The 16255-nt window shown below is 38.2% G+C and overlaps 1 protein-coding gene across 2 annotated transcripts; it reads right to left on the bottom strand.

Moving 5' to 3' along the window:
• Positions 1 to 257: 257 nt before the first annotated feature.
• On the bottom strand, positions 258 to 15203 carry TTPA (alpha tocopherol transfer protein). Of its 2 annotated transcripts, none has more exons than XM_072328914.1 (5): positions 14967 to 15203; positions 7808 to 7961; positions 6451 to 6644; positions 3863 to 3973; positions 258 to 2995 (listed from the first exon to the last, which is right to left on the bottom strand). In XM_072328914.1, the coding sequence occupies exons 1-5, from the start codon at positions 15159 to 15161 to the stop codon at positions 2816 to 2818; spliced, it is 834 nt and encodes a 277-aa protein (XP_072185015.1). In that variant the 5' UTR covers positions 15162 to 15203; the 3' UTR covers positions 258 to 2815. The 2 variants fall into 2 exon arrangements, with proteins under 2 accessions (XP_072185015.1, XP_072185016.1); XM_072328915.1 differs by having other exon boundaries at positions 15015 to 15203.
• Between the last annotated feature and the right edge of the window lie 1052 nt (positions 15204 to 16255).

Here is a 16255-nt window from a genome sequence, read left to right as displayed (position 1 = left end):
CCTGAGAGGCTATGAATGCCCCATCCCTGCAGGTGTTGAAGGCCAGGTTGGATGGGCCCTCAGCAGCTTGAGCTGGTGGTGGCAACCCTACTACCCATGGTGGGAGGTCAGAACTGTATGGTCTGTGAGACCCTTCCAACCCAAGTCTTTCTATTATACTATGGCATCACCAGCAGGAGTCAGAAATAGGTAGCACTTAGTGAAAAGTAATTCCTGTGTCACTGAAAAGTAACTAAAGCTCTTCAAAACAGAGGAGACTGGATGAATTAGAAAAGGTTTATTAATATAATTATGTTGACATGTACAAAAAAAAAAGAAGAATTAAAAGGTGCATTAAATCATGCTTATAGGCAGTAGCAGCATTTAACAGCAAGTTTATTTTTTAAAGGCACTCCTGGTCTTGTTAGAGAAGAGTAAGGCACGAGCACATTTTTGTTAGTTTACTTTGCAGTTGACTTATCTCCACACAGCACACTTTCCCTCTTTTTATGCATATCTCCTGATTATTTTATGTCATTAGCAGCAGTGACAGTCGTTCCTCATCCAGAGTTTCCAAGTTCTACTTAACATGTAAACATTAAAAATAATTAACAGTTCATGAAAAAACTTACTGCACCCTGTGCTCTATTGCACTACATATTCATGTTACCATTTAATAGTAGGTTCAGGATATTTTTGACCATATTTAAGACTTCATAGAAATAGTATAGTTCAAATGAAGATAAAAGCCACACATCTTTTTCTCTACGTAAACAATCAAATAAAGGAATTTAATTTCTGTTAGATAAAACAGCAACAATAAGAGATGGGTTTCACAGGAACCTGTTCACAGAACATGGTTTGTTCCTTTACATGGCATACATTCAAGGATTAAAACAGAGAGCTTAATGTTAGTGCAATAGCTTCAGTTCTCTGTCTCATAAATGACTTGGAAGTTGAGTTATACACCTGAAGAACTGCCAAATGACTGACTACTTATTTTCTTATAAAAAATAATCACCTCAACATTTAAAGAGCTTTTTCATATCACAAAATAGTTCAATCAGATAAAAAGAAGGATAATGAAATATATGAATGTATGAAAAATATTTATTCAAATTTAGGCTCTGCATCAAAGATATCCTGAAAGAAAAGAATGAGAATGCACTTAAGGAAATGAGAGAACTGAGAAAGGAAAATCCTTGTCAGTTCCAAAGGAATTTTCTATCTGACATTGACCTTAGGCAGCAAAGGAAACTCTGACCAGCACATACTGTGTAGGCCTTTCACAGATCTTACACATGCTAATAAAAAAACAGCTTCTGCTGGCTTTTGCAATAATGAAGTTATCAATGATAAAGTAAAATGTTTCTGAATTCATAGCATATTCTCTTTTCTCTCCCCTAAACATTTATTAATACAACATCCCAATGTCCTACATGTTTTAAAAGAACAGAAGTTAGCATTTCTAGCCACCTGAGAAATACATTGTTATGGTGAGCATTTAGATGGAATGCTAAATGTTTAATACTTACACGAACACTCTCTGGCTTGTTATAAAACTGATAAAAACTGAGTATACAAATTCCAGCAGTTGGTGTATTAATAGAAACTTTAAAAACAAAACAAAACAAAAAAACAGAAACAGTGAAAAATAAATTACCGCTTTAGATTATTAAATCCTGGGGAATGTAGGATGATACTGCTGTGTAATACATGCAGCACTTTATAAACATACAGCATTTATGCATGAATTGTGTCCCCTTAAAAATCTATTCTCTGTAAGTATAGATAGCTTTTTTTTTCATTACAGAAATACAAAAGAAAACTCAACAGAAATTAATAACAAATTCTTCCAGTGTCCAACACTACACAGGCTGGCAAGATCGCTTTTCTGAAGATAAGAATCTCCTAGGCATCTCCTAGGCTAAGGTCCAAAGCACCCTTAAACCACACAGCAGTTATTTCTAAGTTCCTGATCTATGAAGAATAATACACTTCACCCTGCAAGGCAGATACTGCAGCCAGCAAAGAGCCATTGACCTCCACAGCAATCTACAGCAGGAATTAAGTGTTCACATGACTGAGTTGCTTATAGCTTATCTGCAGACAACATCTCTTTGAAGAAAGAAAGTCAAACTTTGATCATTTTTTTTCCTCTGTTACCATTTCCTCCTGATTCACACTCTCCTTTGAATACATACATGGCACTTTCCTCATCTTCCCCATGAAGCTACCAGATTACTGTGTCAATTAGCACAAAAAGGGAAACTGCATAAGCAGCGCAAAGATAACAAATGTTTCAGGATTGATGACTAATTCATTATTTGCCTGTGATCTTAGCAGCACGAACTTACAAAACAGCCATTTCCCTGAGAATCAATTTGAAAAGCAGCCCCCTACTTATAAATTAGGCCTGTATTCATACTTCTGCATATAGTCTATCCCATCTATATTCTGTTCTACTGTAATTACTTGGCTTTGTATCTTATCATCTTGACAAGCCAAGATAAAAAAACTAAGCATAAGGGTTCTGGACTGCATTAATTAATAAGATGTCTTCCAAGATTTAACAGGAGCTGTATCAATACCTGATATACAATGTAAAACTACTGGCATGCAACTTTACCAGTTACAAACATCATTAGAAATCATTAGTCTCCTCAGACATACATATTGATAAACTCCAGTTAGTATAAAAGTGCAGTCAATGTAATTCTGCTCTGAAAAGACATTCTGCTTTAATTTACTATGATTTCAAGTTTACAAGAAAGATTTCATATCAAATTTATTTCCACTTCCAGTCTTCAGGAATTGATAAAATACTCTCAAAAGGTTATTCATGGGCAACCAGAGAAATGCTCTGGAGATACTCTGCAGATGCCATTATGAAGTCAGTCCATTCCTTGGCTAGTTCTTCAAAGGAAACTCCTTGCCCCCCATATTCCTGTGGGAGAATGCTGACTGGAAAGTGTTCAGTCAGACTCTGCAAGTAGTTACTTCCGTGCATATACACCTAAAACAAAATGTGAGAAGCATTTACTTCAGTATGAATGCTTAACTCTTGAGTAAAAACAGACAGCAAATAAATGCAATACAAGCACTTAAGTCTCCAGATTGGCTGCACTAAACACTAAAGTGTTCACAGTGAGTCTTTCAGTGAGGAAGAAAGTACATTTTAAGTCCAAAACTCACTATACCCATAGAGCTAAAATAATCTGTACCAGGGGGGCTGACATGTCTTGTCCTGACATGTGCCATGTAGTGTTCAGCACCTGGCTGTTACTATCAGGTCCTGCTAAGCACATTTGAAGACAACATTATGTACAAAGTAGGTAGGTTCAAACAGGTGCCCAGGGAGACATTCTGAAGAATCTGTACTTACAGTCCACATAATTCAGTTCAAATTAAATTAGATCCTGGACTGCTCTCCTCCAGCTTCACCTTTTAATGCTGCAGTTTTGGTTGCTATTTTCCTGCTTTATTAGAGCTAACTTGAAGCCTTCTTCATTTCTTTTGGTCAAAAACTTATAGGTTTCTTACTAACAGTTGACAAGAATTTTCTGATTATTAATACCATTAGTTGACAATTTCTCATCGAGTGCCTAGAGATCTGGGGCCTATTTTTCACTTATTCTGCAGAGGATATGCTGTGTGATCTTAAACAAGTTATTTAACCCCCTGTTATAGTATTTTTTTAGAGTAGTGACAACAGCAATTCCTACATTATTGATAACTGCGGATGTTTTACAGCTAGATTACAGAGGGCAGTAGAGTACTAAAACAATGATTTATCCTCTTCAAAGTTCAGATCCTAAGGGAAGTGCTGCAGACGTTTGTTTAGGGGTTTTGTGGTAGAAATAAATGTTTTGTGTGCACTCACCCGCTGCTTTATTTTTTCAGTGAGAAAAGGCTTAATTAGAGCGAAGACTGGGTGGAACAATAAAGGCTCATTAATCAAGTGGATACCTCGAACTTTTAGTGGAAAGGAATCCTGTGAAGATACATGAAAAACAGCATGAGAAAAAAGGAATTATTGAAAAGATTCTCTCATGAAGGACAAGTCTGAAACTAAAGCCACAGGTATTCCTTCTGGCCTTACTAATTCTTGCACTGTGGAATACACTTAGTTTATGCTGATTAGGAAAACACATTTTGTTCTTCTCATTAGTAGGGGAAAAAAATAACAAGGGAAGGCTGACTATAAAAACAACAACAAATTGCACACAAAAAATATACACCAAGCTTTGTCACAGCTTTTCTTCTGAGGTACAGTTCTTCATAGCAAAGATCCTGCTGCTCCTTTACCAAAAAGGTAACTAGCCACTGGCAACTCCTACAGCCCAGAGAATATATAGATATAAAAACAGCAAATTCAGTGGTTTATATTTGTAAGTTAAATAAATTATATTTATAATTCAGAGAGGAGACTTGAAATTAGTGAATTTGCCCAAGCCTGAAGTTCAGCTTTATGGAAAGATTATTGTGATAGTCATAGAATGGTGAGGGTTGGAAGGGACCTTTAAAATCATCTAGTTCCAATCCCCTGCTATAGGCAGGGATAAACCCTATAATAAAAGCTGTCTCTCCTATATGCCTTCATAATTTAAAATACTACTAGTTGGGTTTAAGTTTCATATAGAAGTTCCACAACTTCTCGACCTGCAAGGAAATAATGATATTGTAAAAAGACAGTATTATGCAATGGGGAAGAATAACTCCTATAAAATCCCACCTGATACTACTACGCTGCAACTGGTGCTTATAAAAATGGCTATATCGTAACAGTCTTCTATGGATAAGAAAAAAAAACACACATTTCTTAAGTGCAAATCCTATTAGCTGTTAATGTATGATAAAGACCTTAATTCTGTCAGATTTTAGGTTTACTGCGTGTTATTATCATTTGTTTAAAGCCTACTATTTTCTTCTTCACAGAAGGATTTGGTTTTGCCTCAAGGTAACTGATATTCAAGATGATGTCACCTACTGACATTACTATACTTTCTATTCTGTATTACATTTATTTCCTTTCTTTTAATGTGTTTCTCCACACAAGATAGCAATCTGCAAGAAAGACACATTTCACAAGAAAGACATAGGGTAAAAACCAAGGTTCCTAAATTTTTACTTAGAAGCATAGTGATCAACACTAAAAACAACCTCTAGATGAAACATACAAACCCGCACCTAGAATGATGAAAAGAATCCAAAAAAGAAATTAAAAAAAAAGAAAAAAAAAAAAAAAAGACAAATCAATTGAGCTTATTCCTCATCTAAAAAACAACATTGGAAATGCAATCTTTTTTTTAATTGCTATAAGAAATATTTAGAAGTTTGAAAAACATACAACAAACCCGTAATAAGATGGAATCATTTTATTCAAAGAATATCCTCATTTGAGGTAATGGATCGAAACCTTCAGGTTTAATTGCAAATCCTATTCTATTTCCTTTCTGCTCTCAATATCAAAGTTATAAAATTACTAACAACTTGTTTACTACTTCAGAAATCAGCAGAAACATTCTCTGAACTGTTGTTCTCATGGAATTGGCCCAGGATCATATAAACATCAGTATTTTTCTTATTCTAGATGAAAAAATAATTGTAATACTCATTGGTTTCCTTGAAGTTCTACAGCAGGGATCAAGAAGGAAGAGCTGATGAAATTCTGATGCTATCAGCTCACTGACTAAGCTCTGAATTACCCTCAGATATAAACCTTGCCAAACCAGAGTGAGAGATTATCTCCCTAGCCCATTTCTACATCACAGTTTAACAGTTTTATCATTACTGATTTTCAGCTTAACTTCTGAAGGAAGGTAGGATAATATGACAACAGTGTAACTTGCCTGCCAATTCTCTGCCTCTTTCCTCTCTTTTTGTTCAAATCCATTGGCAAAACTCAACTGAATTTGACAGATAGGAAAAAGTCTTAGAGACAGTAAGGTTCCTACAAGTTTTGTGAAAATGAGGTGAGGTAACAATGAGTTGCACAAAATAACTCATGTTATTGGGAAACACAAGCAAAACAAATGCCACATGCTGTTGGGAACAGATGGATGGTCTTGGCACTATCATCTATACTTGCTGACAAGTAGTAACCACTTGGCTTGAACTGCACTTAGAACACCCTGTTTTTTATCTTCTCTAAGTCTCAAGGAAAAGAAAAAAAACAATCTTTGAACAGATCCTTACAGAAGCAGGCTTTAGCTGCTTAAGAAATTCTTGCATCGTAACAAGTCAGTGGAATTTTAATAAGACATCAGAGGTTAAAGGGCATTTGCTGCTATACAACAACATACTTTAAGTCAAACTGAGCACAACATATGCAGGAGTTATCTGACTTTTTGTGGATATATGATTTGGTTCTTTCAAACTGCACGAAAGGAAAAACTACCATAAGTTAAGATGGAAGAAAAATAGGGAGTTATAACAGTGAAGCAGCATAAAGCAGTATGTTGTACTTACTGTGAGCACAGCAGCAATTTTCTTGGCCACTGCTGGACTGATTTGAAATGCATGAGCAAATCGCCACCCTTGAAGATCAAAGATAGCCTTGACTCCATTCCTCTGAGTCTCGATCTCCTTTACAATGAGTTCAGATGTGATCAGACTCACACGAAACACATCGTATGCCGTAAATGATGTGGGATCCCATTGTCCTGAGGGGTAAGTACATTGCACTGCATTACCACAAACGTACTACATACATCTGTACTTTCACTTCCTACCGCTTCTCAGGGATAAGTAATACACTGCACCTACAACTATAGCCTCCAGTACAAGGTTTTGCCACAAACAGCTTAAGACAATACCAATCCCATTAGCAGAAACCAAAGGGAAGCATAGTATAGCTCAAAGGGGCTAATCATTTGCAATGCGCTGCAGGAACTCCAGAAGGAAACCACAGATCACCAATCCATGTGATTTTACTTCAGTACAGTAATACTGCCAAGCCTCAGTGAATTCCATTTGCTTTCTTGAGACCTGAGCAAAGAATTGCGTGGGATGAGCCTTCACGTTGGGCACAATCAGAAAGCACAGCTTTGCAAAGAAAAGCATTTCACTCTAGTAGACCAGCCAATATTAAAACAATTAGTTGAAAGCTGGTAAATATCATTTCTCTTTCCAAAGCAACCACAAAGAAATATGTCAACATGTGATTTTTAAATTATTATTTTTAGGACTTTAGGGAATACATACATCAAAACAAACTGAAAATATTCGGGGAATAATTTATACAGGGTTCTTCAGCTACATCTGAATGGTGAAAGCTCAGCGAACACATCTGCATCTAAGCTAAATGTTGGTACATGACAAGGTGTACACGTTTTTTCCATTCTTTCTCCCCTCTGTACTGCATCTCCACCACAGTCAAAACACATATTTTAGAATTCCCATGGAAACAAAATTACTGCTTGGAAACTTGAAACCAAATAGTTACATATGGTAAATTCTAGGCTTTTAACCTTAGTAGTTTTTTGATGCAAACAAGAATTCTGCTTAACAGACAAATTTCAGAAAAGAATGCATAACTTTAGACATACTAGTTACAAATCAAATGGTGTAACTATTACTGCTCAATAAACACATCTTTATGTTAACCCATAAGTATTTGTAATAGGGGAGAAAAATTACTATCTTTCTAGTTAAGAGATTCTCATATTACCTTCCATTTTATCAACTCCTGGTGTTACACCTATTAGATACTTCTATTTTGCTGCTTAAATTGTGATAATTTACAAACAAACAAACAAAAAACAAAAACAAAATAATTAGTACAAGAGCCAGGTATGACATGGGTCCAAGAAATATTGTCACTCACCAATTCTGTATATTAGGACTTTGCTTCCAGACGGGTCTCTTGATCTCAAGACTCCATGATAGCCAGCACGCAGTAGACCAAGGACAGAAAATGGCTGCAAATCTGCACTTATTTCTGGGCATTCAACTCTCCACTTCTGGTAATTCTTCAGTAACTGGAAAAAAAAAAAAAAAAAAAAATAAGCGTGTCAGATATTCATCAGGTATTACATAAAAAAAACACAGATTAAACCACAGTTTCAATATGTGGTCACAGCCAGAGGTTTAATTCATTAAATTAGTTGTCATTTCATTGTGTATTCAAAGCAAATTGCTCAGAGAAGCAGAAGGCTGCTATACTTGATCAAATTAGTGAGTTGTTATGCATTTAGAATCATCAGCTCATTAATGGAATACAAATACTACTTTGTGTCAGAAAAGAAAACTGGGCTATACAGAAATCACCAGTAGTTTCAAAGCATTAAAAATATAACAGTACAAAAGAGTTCTCAGGTTACATTTAGGATTATTCAGTTTAATAACTCATAGGATTCATTCAAATTTTGTTGAACTTGGAAAAGATGTGCCTGCTGCGTACATACAGTTGATAATGATTTCATTTTACCATTTGACATACATATGATCATCAGCATATCTGAAGCGCGTTTTCAAAGTCCCTCCTACTCCTTAGGTAAGGCAAAATACAAGCGTATAATGTGTAAAGTGTATAATCCTTCACTCCCATTACCTATTAGACAATTTTCGTCCCTCAGAATGGAAATAATGTAAATCTGTTTTACTAAAAGATAGATCATGTCTGTCAGGAACATAACTGCCCTCGCTCCTACGGCTGGAAGGAATCAACATATGCTAGCACTAATGAGGGATGGGGAGGACTGTATGTCGAAACAGAATGGTCTAACTCTTAAGGAACGGTCAATGAAAGGAGTTTCTTTCTGAGGAAACATCTAGCTAGCAGAATTACAGATAATATTGTGAGACGTTACTGTAGGTAGAGATGGATCATTAAAAATTAAATCAGTGACATGGTAGTTCCAAACTCTAATTACAGTTTCTCTTTTAAAATAAAGAAGTTAACTGGTGGTGAAGAAAAGGAGTAGCAATGATCTGCAACTGAAGTTATTTATGACATTCTGAATAGGTAAGTAGGAATCTATGCAAGATTGTCTCCTATTCACCAGCTATCATCTCCCTCTGCTCTGCCACTCGTGCTGAGTTGTCCAGCACTGAGTTTGGAGGACAGAGGGATAGCTCTGGCTATCAAAGCTTGTATTTTCTATTCAAATGTCCTAGAAAAATACAGTTTGGACTCCTATCATTTTCAAAGGAGCTAAATGAACCAGAATTTTTCAGTACCTTGTATCACAAGAAAAGAAAATCAAAGGTTTAAAATCTTAAAGGTAGAATAGACAGGCTACTCTTTCAAGCTGTTACATCCAGTATCAAAAGCAATCTGATCCTCAGTATAGTTTCACAAATTAAATATGCTCACAGAAATGAAAACATCAACCAACTCTCCTTTATTTCTGTTACTTCATATTTACTGATTTCTAAATTATACCACATTCCATAACAGAAGCACTAGAATTAAAAGAACTGTCAGCTCCAATTAATAAAACCTTTAGTAAAACCCTAAAACGTCTCATATCTGTGCAATGATCATTTTCTTTGTAGAAAGAATGGCTGGAAGAAACCTCAATGGATACCAAATTCATCCCTTGGAATGCATCAGCTATTACCAGCTATGCTGGTAATAACAAAATCACAGGGGTTGGAAGGGACCTCCAGAGATCATCGAGTCCAACCCCCTGCCAAAGCAGGTTCCCTACACCAGGTTGCACAGGTAGGCATCCAGGTGGGTAATGCTAAACCTAAGATTCACCACTGCATACCTCATAACTTGTTCATGTTATACAATTAACATTAGTAATAATTTCTAACTCTTTATTTTCAGATTTCTTATATTGTTTCATAGAAACATACAATTTTTCCTCAGCTTAAGACTATTCTTAGACAAAATTGCCAAGATGTTGTTTGTTAAAATAATTTACTTACAAGTAGATGGTGCATTGATCAGCAATTAACTGTAAAATTTCTGGAAACATTGCCTGTAAGTATATACTTGTAGGCACAAAACCGGGACGGTCCATCTGCCATACCAGAATCCCATCTGACTTGGAAATAAGCCAGCTGATAAAAGCCTTACTCTAGACCGTACACTGTAAACAGAATCACTTAACTGCTAACGTATTTTACTAAAAGTCTTTTGACCTCATAAAATTCAGCTAACGTAAACAAACAGAGCAGGAAGTGAAGGAAACCAAGTTAATCTGTGGAGTAGAAATTCACTGATTGCAAAGATAGGCCAGAAGAGGTACTACAATTATCTCACTCTGCTGGAATTTGACTCCTTACAAAGGGCACTGTGGAACAATCCCAAACACTGTGCCAACCAGACAGCACTGTTTACACACTGTATTATTTTCCTTCATCTTTCCAAAACAGACAGTTAAAACAGCAGCATAAAAACCACACAAACAACCACAAGAGTACTATCCAAACATCTGCTGCTTCATAGTTTGTCCTTTCTAACATCAGGTGTACCCCATCATAATGAACCTACTTAACAATCACATTAATATTTTAAGCAGTTGTTTGAAGAGCTGCTTGCCAAAATCAAGATGAGAATAAATACAGGTTCATTCAATCCCCTGAATAATCTCAGCTTTCAGTTAGTTTCTTCTTTTCATAAACATTAACACTTCCCTAGGCAGAAACATCAAACCCTCTATTTCTAGACCTGAGTAGGAAGGGAATAGTGTTCACAGCCTGCAACACAATAAGGATACTTAAAAAAACATCATTTACCTACTGACTGCCCTTGATTGAATAAACACACAGTTATTGCACTTATGACTCTAAGGCACAATACTTTTTACATAGACACAGCTAAGCTCCACACCTTCTTCCCTTTTCCAGAAAGCCACAAAGTGTTCAAGTGAATAGTTGTAACATCAAAAACTGTTCGGCCTAATTACCTGAAATGATGATTTAGTTCTGAAGTAAAGGTCAGCATTAGATAATTTTCCATAACATTCACAGCTAATTTGGAGACATTTTATGTGAACGGCCACTTTCTCAGCCGCTGGACATTCTCAAGTCATACAGAGCCACTTACATGAGTAATTCTTAAACATAACTGAATACAAAAATTAACAGTGGATTTTACAGTTTTAGTTTATTTTGAAAATTCCTAGATTAACATTGCTTAAAGACAGGAATTTACATGGAATATTTAAAACATCGGAATGGGGGTTTTGTTTTGTTCTGTTTTTTTTAGTTAAGATAGCAAAGGAAAGTGTCAGTTTTGTTCATAAAAAGCAGCCTGAGTACAGAATATAAATGTAATATAATCAGGAGAAAGGGGAGCACTCATTACAATCAAAATGACTCATACATTTACAAGAAAAAAACATCTCCATATAATTACCTGTGTACACAAACTGAGCAACTTAAATATCTGTTGAGCATCTGAGAACAGACACGAAATAACTTGATGATAAGCAAAGCTGGATGAAAAACTCCATTGTCAGGAGTTAAGCATCAAGAGATTCCTCCTGAGGTCATAGAAGATAGTTCCAGATTTCTTAACATCAGAGATGTTATTGATTAATCCACATCTCGTGATATAAAACAAATGAAAGAGAACTCAGTACTTGGACTAGAAAACAATGTTTGTTATAAAAATTGATGTACGTCCATATGAAAACCAGTTATTTTTCCTGATTGATAACCATATTAACAAAGGTGCAAGACAGAACTAAGTTTGTGTGTATACACACATACACACACCTTGATGCTGGTGTTTCAGTGTTGCATTTTTACTGAATTTCAACATTCATTCTTCGCTCTAGAGTATCATGAGAATCATCCACTTCAAGTACAAGACAGTACAGGGGCTGCTATTTCTCTGTATTTCACATACCACTATTGAATCCAAGCGTCAGCAGTTTTGATCACAGCAAGAAAGTCAAACATACCCACACAACTGGCACATTAAAAAGGACCAAACCCATTGCTTTAACTCAATTAATGGTGACCCAGAGCACTGCTTCTCAGTTTAAATCTTTTTCAGTATTAACATCCAATCCCCACTTTTATCTCTCACAGGGATTACAAATGCACAAGTGAAAGAGGCTGCAACAATACAACACCACTTTTTTTGGGGGGGATGTAAGCCCTGTGGACAAGTTTCACTGGACAGGAAAATGTCTTACTGGCATATTCAGGGCTTTATGTGTTATTTCACAGTTGTTGTTAGCCCGTGTCAAAGGACCTTCTGCACACTCCCAGAGACAAATCTCTGACAGGATTTCACAAAGGATTTAAAGATTACACACATTCTCACTGATAACATTCACACATTTGAAATCCTATAGTAGAAAATATTTGCTTAATTTCACCTCTTTTTCCAGGAGTCTGTACTTAAGCGATCAAGGCTCCTGCATTCCTTTCCAGCCACTTTCAAAGGTAAGGAATTTGGACAAACCTTTCCTGTGATCCAAAATGCAGGAAAATGATTTTCTTCTATTGCAAGAACAGTCTGCTGCTGAGCTTACTTAAATATATCATTGGCTTCAAAACATACACATTTTCCAGTTCTTTGTGTTCTTCAGTTCCAACTAGCTATTTCAGTGGTGGATTTTTTTCTAAGGATGACATGTAGAAATAGTTTAGTACTTTAAAGCAAGTCTGGAACTGCTAGAAGAAAAAACGTAAAAGATTTCTGTTCCACTAAATGATTCTGAAATGGAATCACCATCTAACTGATTATTTTCTGGAAGATTTCCAAACGTTGATAAACAAACTCCTGAGAGGCCAATAATCAGATATATGAGTTACATATTAACCTGGCATGCATCATGAAAGAGTTTGGTCAGTAACCAAACTCATATATAAGGCTAAGTATAAGCCCATAGTAAGAAGGATGGTGGAGAAATCTTCCATTCTTTTGGTCACAGGCACCGGTAAGCCAAAGACTCTGATCATCCCCTACCTGTTCTACAAGTATGATCATCACTTACCTGTTCTACAAGTACCATGCAGTAGTGCCATTTTCCTGGTGGGGAAAATCAGGTTGTACCAGACCGTACTCTGAGCTGAGAGGGGATATGTACTCAGGTGGGGAAGGTCAGCCACCGTCTAAGACAGATGACAGGAGGGCACTGTCTAGGATGATACAAAAACATAACCTCATCCCATGAGGTCTCATTTGGGTTTGATTAATCTTTTTCTTACAGTTACCACAGACATTTGCACAATAATCCTCTTGGGCTTTTCTAGAATATACTGATTGCAGATCAACACGTTCCTTTATTTATTTATTTATTTGTCTTCTTCCCATGCTGTTTCCAAAGAGCTAGAAATCAATGTCATCTGGCATATAGAACATTGTCATAGGCATATAGTACACAAAAGAAATTTGAGGTGGAAAGATTCAGCATGTGACTTTCCTGAACACTGAAAACTCTTAGAACACAGAAGTATCCGAACAAGAATTTTAGAGTTAGCAATCAATACAGACCCAAAGAGATTCTAAAATGCCTTGATTCTTCCACAGTAGGGCCCCAGCCCTAGAGAGCTGATTCTCACAGAGTATAAAAAAATGAAAATCCACTACTCTGTAGATTCCATCTCTAAACCTGGCTTAGATCCCACACTCTTAAAGACTAGACACAGAGTCACAGAAGGGACCCACAAAGATCACCTGGATCCACAACGGACGACATAAAATCAAACCCTATGTCTGAGGCCTTTATCCAAACACTCCTTGAAGTCCATTAGTTTGGAGCCAAGACCACTGCCCTGAGGAGACTGTTCCAGGGCCTGGCCACACACTGGTGAAGAATCTTCCTAACATCCAGTTTGATTCTCCTCCCACTCCATGTAGTCCAACCTACAGCACATCTAACAACTAATCACAAGAAACTGCAGAAAACTATGGGCCAAACTCTTGAGTGCCATTGCCGTATCCACAGGATTATCAATTTCCAGTGCTGCAACACAAGTTGGAGGGTGGATCATCTTCATTAAACTCTACTTTTTGGAACCTAGCAATAAAGGACAGGGGAAAAAAATGAAAAGAAAGGCACAGTCCTACAATTGCTACTACACATCTGATATAAGCCATGTCACGAACTTAGAGGAACAGTAAGATGCATGAATAGCCAAAGGAATCTGTCTTGACTTGCTCATTCTTCTGCTGAGATTTAAAGCTGTCACACAAACCTCAGGAGTCAAACGAAAAGAACATCAGATAAAGTTAAAGCTAATTACTATTATGAGCATCATTCTTTTTTACCACCCTGATGATGCAATACAATTTCACGCAGTCTTCACTTATGCTGACACACATTTCTAAACTTGGAAGACCGAGAGCATACAAAAGCAGAAAATGAAAGGTGAACTGTGTTGGGCAATGTTATATAAACAGCATCAAGTTCCATTAAAACACAGCTTCCAGTTGGCACAAGCTTTTGTGCCCTAGAAAGATTTGGAAATACTTTCCATTGAGATGAATTAGTGGTTATCAACCTTTCTTGCAAAAAAGAAATGATAACAATCTGTACTTCTGACTGCAGAAAACAGGCATGCAATGTCTTTATGGCAACGAGCCATACAACAGATAGGGATGGAACAAAACTCACCAAAGCCTGGTAAATTACCAAACTTCAAGAGAAAGAGAAATTTCACAGAGAAAGAGAATTTCACCTGCAGCAAAACTCAGAGACATACGAGTTTCTAATGGCCCGAGCAGGAAAAGCAAGGTTAAAGATGCCCTTGGAAGGATGCTGTCAGCTAAGCTGTGACCTTACCGCAGGCACCAGAATCTTTGCCAGTGGGATCGCACCAAGCTAGCAGCTTTGCGACGTCTCCATGGCTTTGCTCTGCAGGTGTGCATGATGAACAACGCTCTATAACCTAAATGCCCTGCTTGACCCATCTGGCAGTATACTTCATCCACTCGCATGCCCGCAGAGGGCTCCCAACACCCCCAGGAGCAGCGCTGCCCACCCACATCTCCATTTCCGAGCTCACCCAGGGGCCTGACAGCTGAAACAAGCACCCCAGCGTCCCGAGGGCTCCCGCTTCCCTCTTACCCTCCAGGCCAAATCCAGGTTGAAATCTCGGGCTCGCAGGAACCTCACCAGGAAGGCGTCGCTGAGCGGCTGCGGCCAGCGCTGTCCGGGCTCTGCCTCCGCCCGCCGCCGCAGCTCGGCCACGGCCCCGCGCACCCGTGCCGAGTGGTCGGGCAGCTCGTTCAGCCGCTGCGCCATGCCTGCCCCCAGCCCCATCAGGAGCCACCGAGCGGCAAAACACAACCCTGCCCGGCTGCCTCCGCCCCCGGCGGGGCTTAACCCCTCCGCACCCTCCTGGGCGGGGAAGGGAGGAAAACGGGCGGTCCCAGCTGGTCCGGTTGGCCTTGCAGCCTACCAGGTTAATCTTTGTTTTATTTTATTTCAAAACTTTTATGTACTTCACCAGAGTTTAGATTTTTAGGCTTTAACACACTCCTGTTGTTTTGTATTTCTTTTATTTTATTGCTTATAGCCCCATCCCTGCCCATCCCTGTCCGCAAGGGGTAACATGGGATACCAACTTCTGAGGGTCTCCCCGGTTGCTGAGTGCCTGCACCACGTGCCTGATGCTGCCTCTGGGGGAAGAATAAAATCTTGGAGCACCCAATTACTAGCAGGAATCACAGAAACATCAAGGTTGGATGACCATTAAGATCATCTAGTCCAACCTTTGACCCATCACCACCATCTCCACTAACCATGTCCCTCAGTGCCATGTTTACACCAGTTCTTGAACACCTCTAGGGATGGTGATTCCACCACCTCTTTGGGCAGTTGTTGCAATGCTTCACCACTCTTTCTGAGAAGAATTGTTTTCTTAATATCCAACCTGAATGTCCTTTGGTGCAACTTGAGGCCATTCCCTCTCATTTTACCTGGGCTACTGACACACACACCTCATCACATTCTCCTTTCAGGCAGTTGTAGAGAGTGATGAGGTCTCCCCTGATCCTCCTCATCCTCCTCAAGGCTCAATAGCCCCAACTCCCTCAGCCGCTCCCCAAAAGACTTGTACTCCAGAACCTTTGCAGATTTGTTGCCCTTCTCCATTCATGCTCCAGGGCCTCAATGCCTTCCTTGTAGCAAGGGGCCCAAAACTGAATGCAGCGCTCAAGATGCAGCCCAATGATAGAAATATATTCAGTCTGCACGAGGAAGTTAATTCAACTTTGCTGCCCAGCAGTGAGCTCCAGTTAATGAAGATGAAGAGTTCACTGCTCCTAATGGTATTTTTATTATAGCCATTTCCTTTGATTAAGCTTCCTTTGAGATCTCTTGCCCTACTTATGCTAAAAGCCTCACTCATTTAA

This window comes from Excalfactoria chinensis, chromosome 2 (genome assembly GCF_039878825.1).
Source record: "Excalfactoria chinensis isolate bCotChi1 chromosome 2, bCotChi1.hap2, whole genome shotgun sequence".
Taxonomy (NCBI): domain Eukaryota; kingdom Metazoa; phylum Chordata; class Aves; order Galliformes; family Phasianidae; genus Excalfactoria; species Excalfactoria chinensis.
The sequence above is the reverse complement of the archived record's forward strand: the minus strand, read 5'-3'. Positions and strand labels throughout refer to the sequence as shown.

Coding starts and splice junctions, on each gene's coding strand:
- TTPA (XM_072328914.1), bottom strand. CDS start 15,161: ATGGGGCTGGGGGCAGGCATGGCGCAGCGGCTGAACGAGCTGCCCGAC. Junction 7,962..14,966: donor ACCTGGATTTGGCCTGGAGG/GTAAGAGGGAAG, acceptor TTTTTTTTCCAG/TTACTGAAGAATTACCAGAA. Junction 6,645..7,807: donor AGTCCTAATATACAGAATTG/GTGAGTGACAAT, acceptor CTTACCCCTCAG/GACAATGGGATCCCACATCA.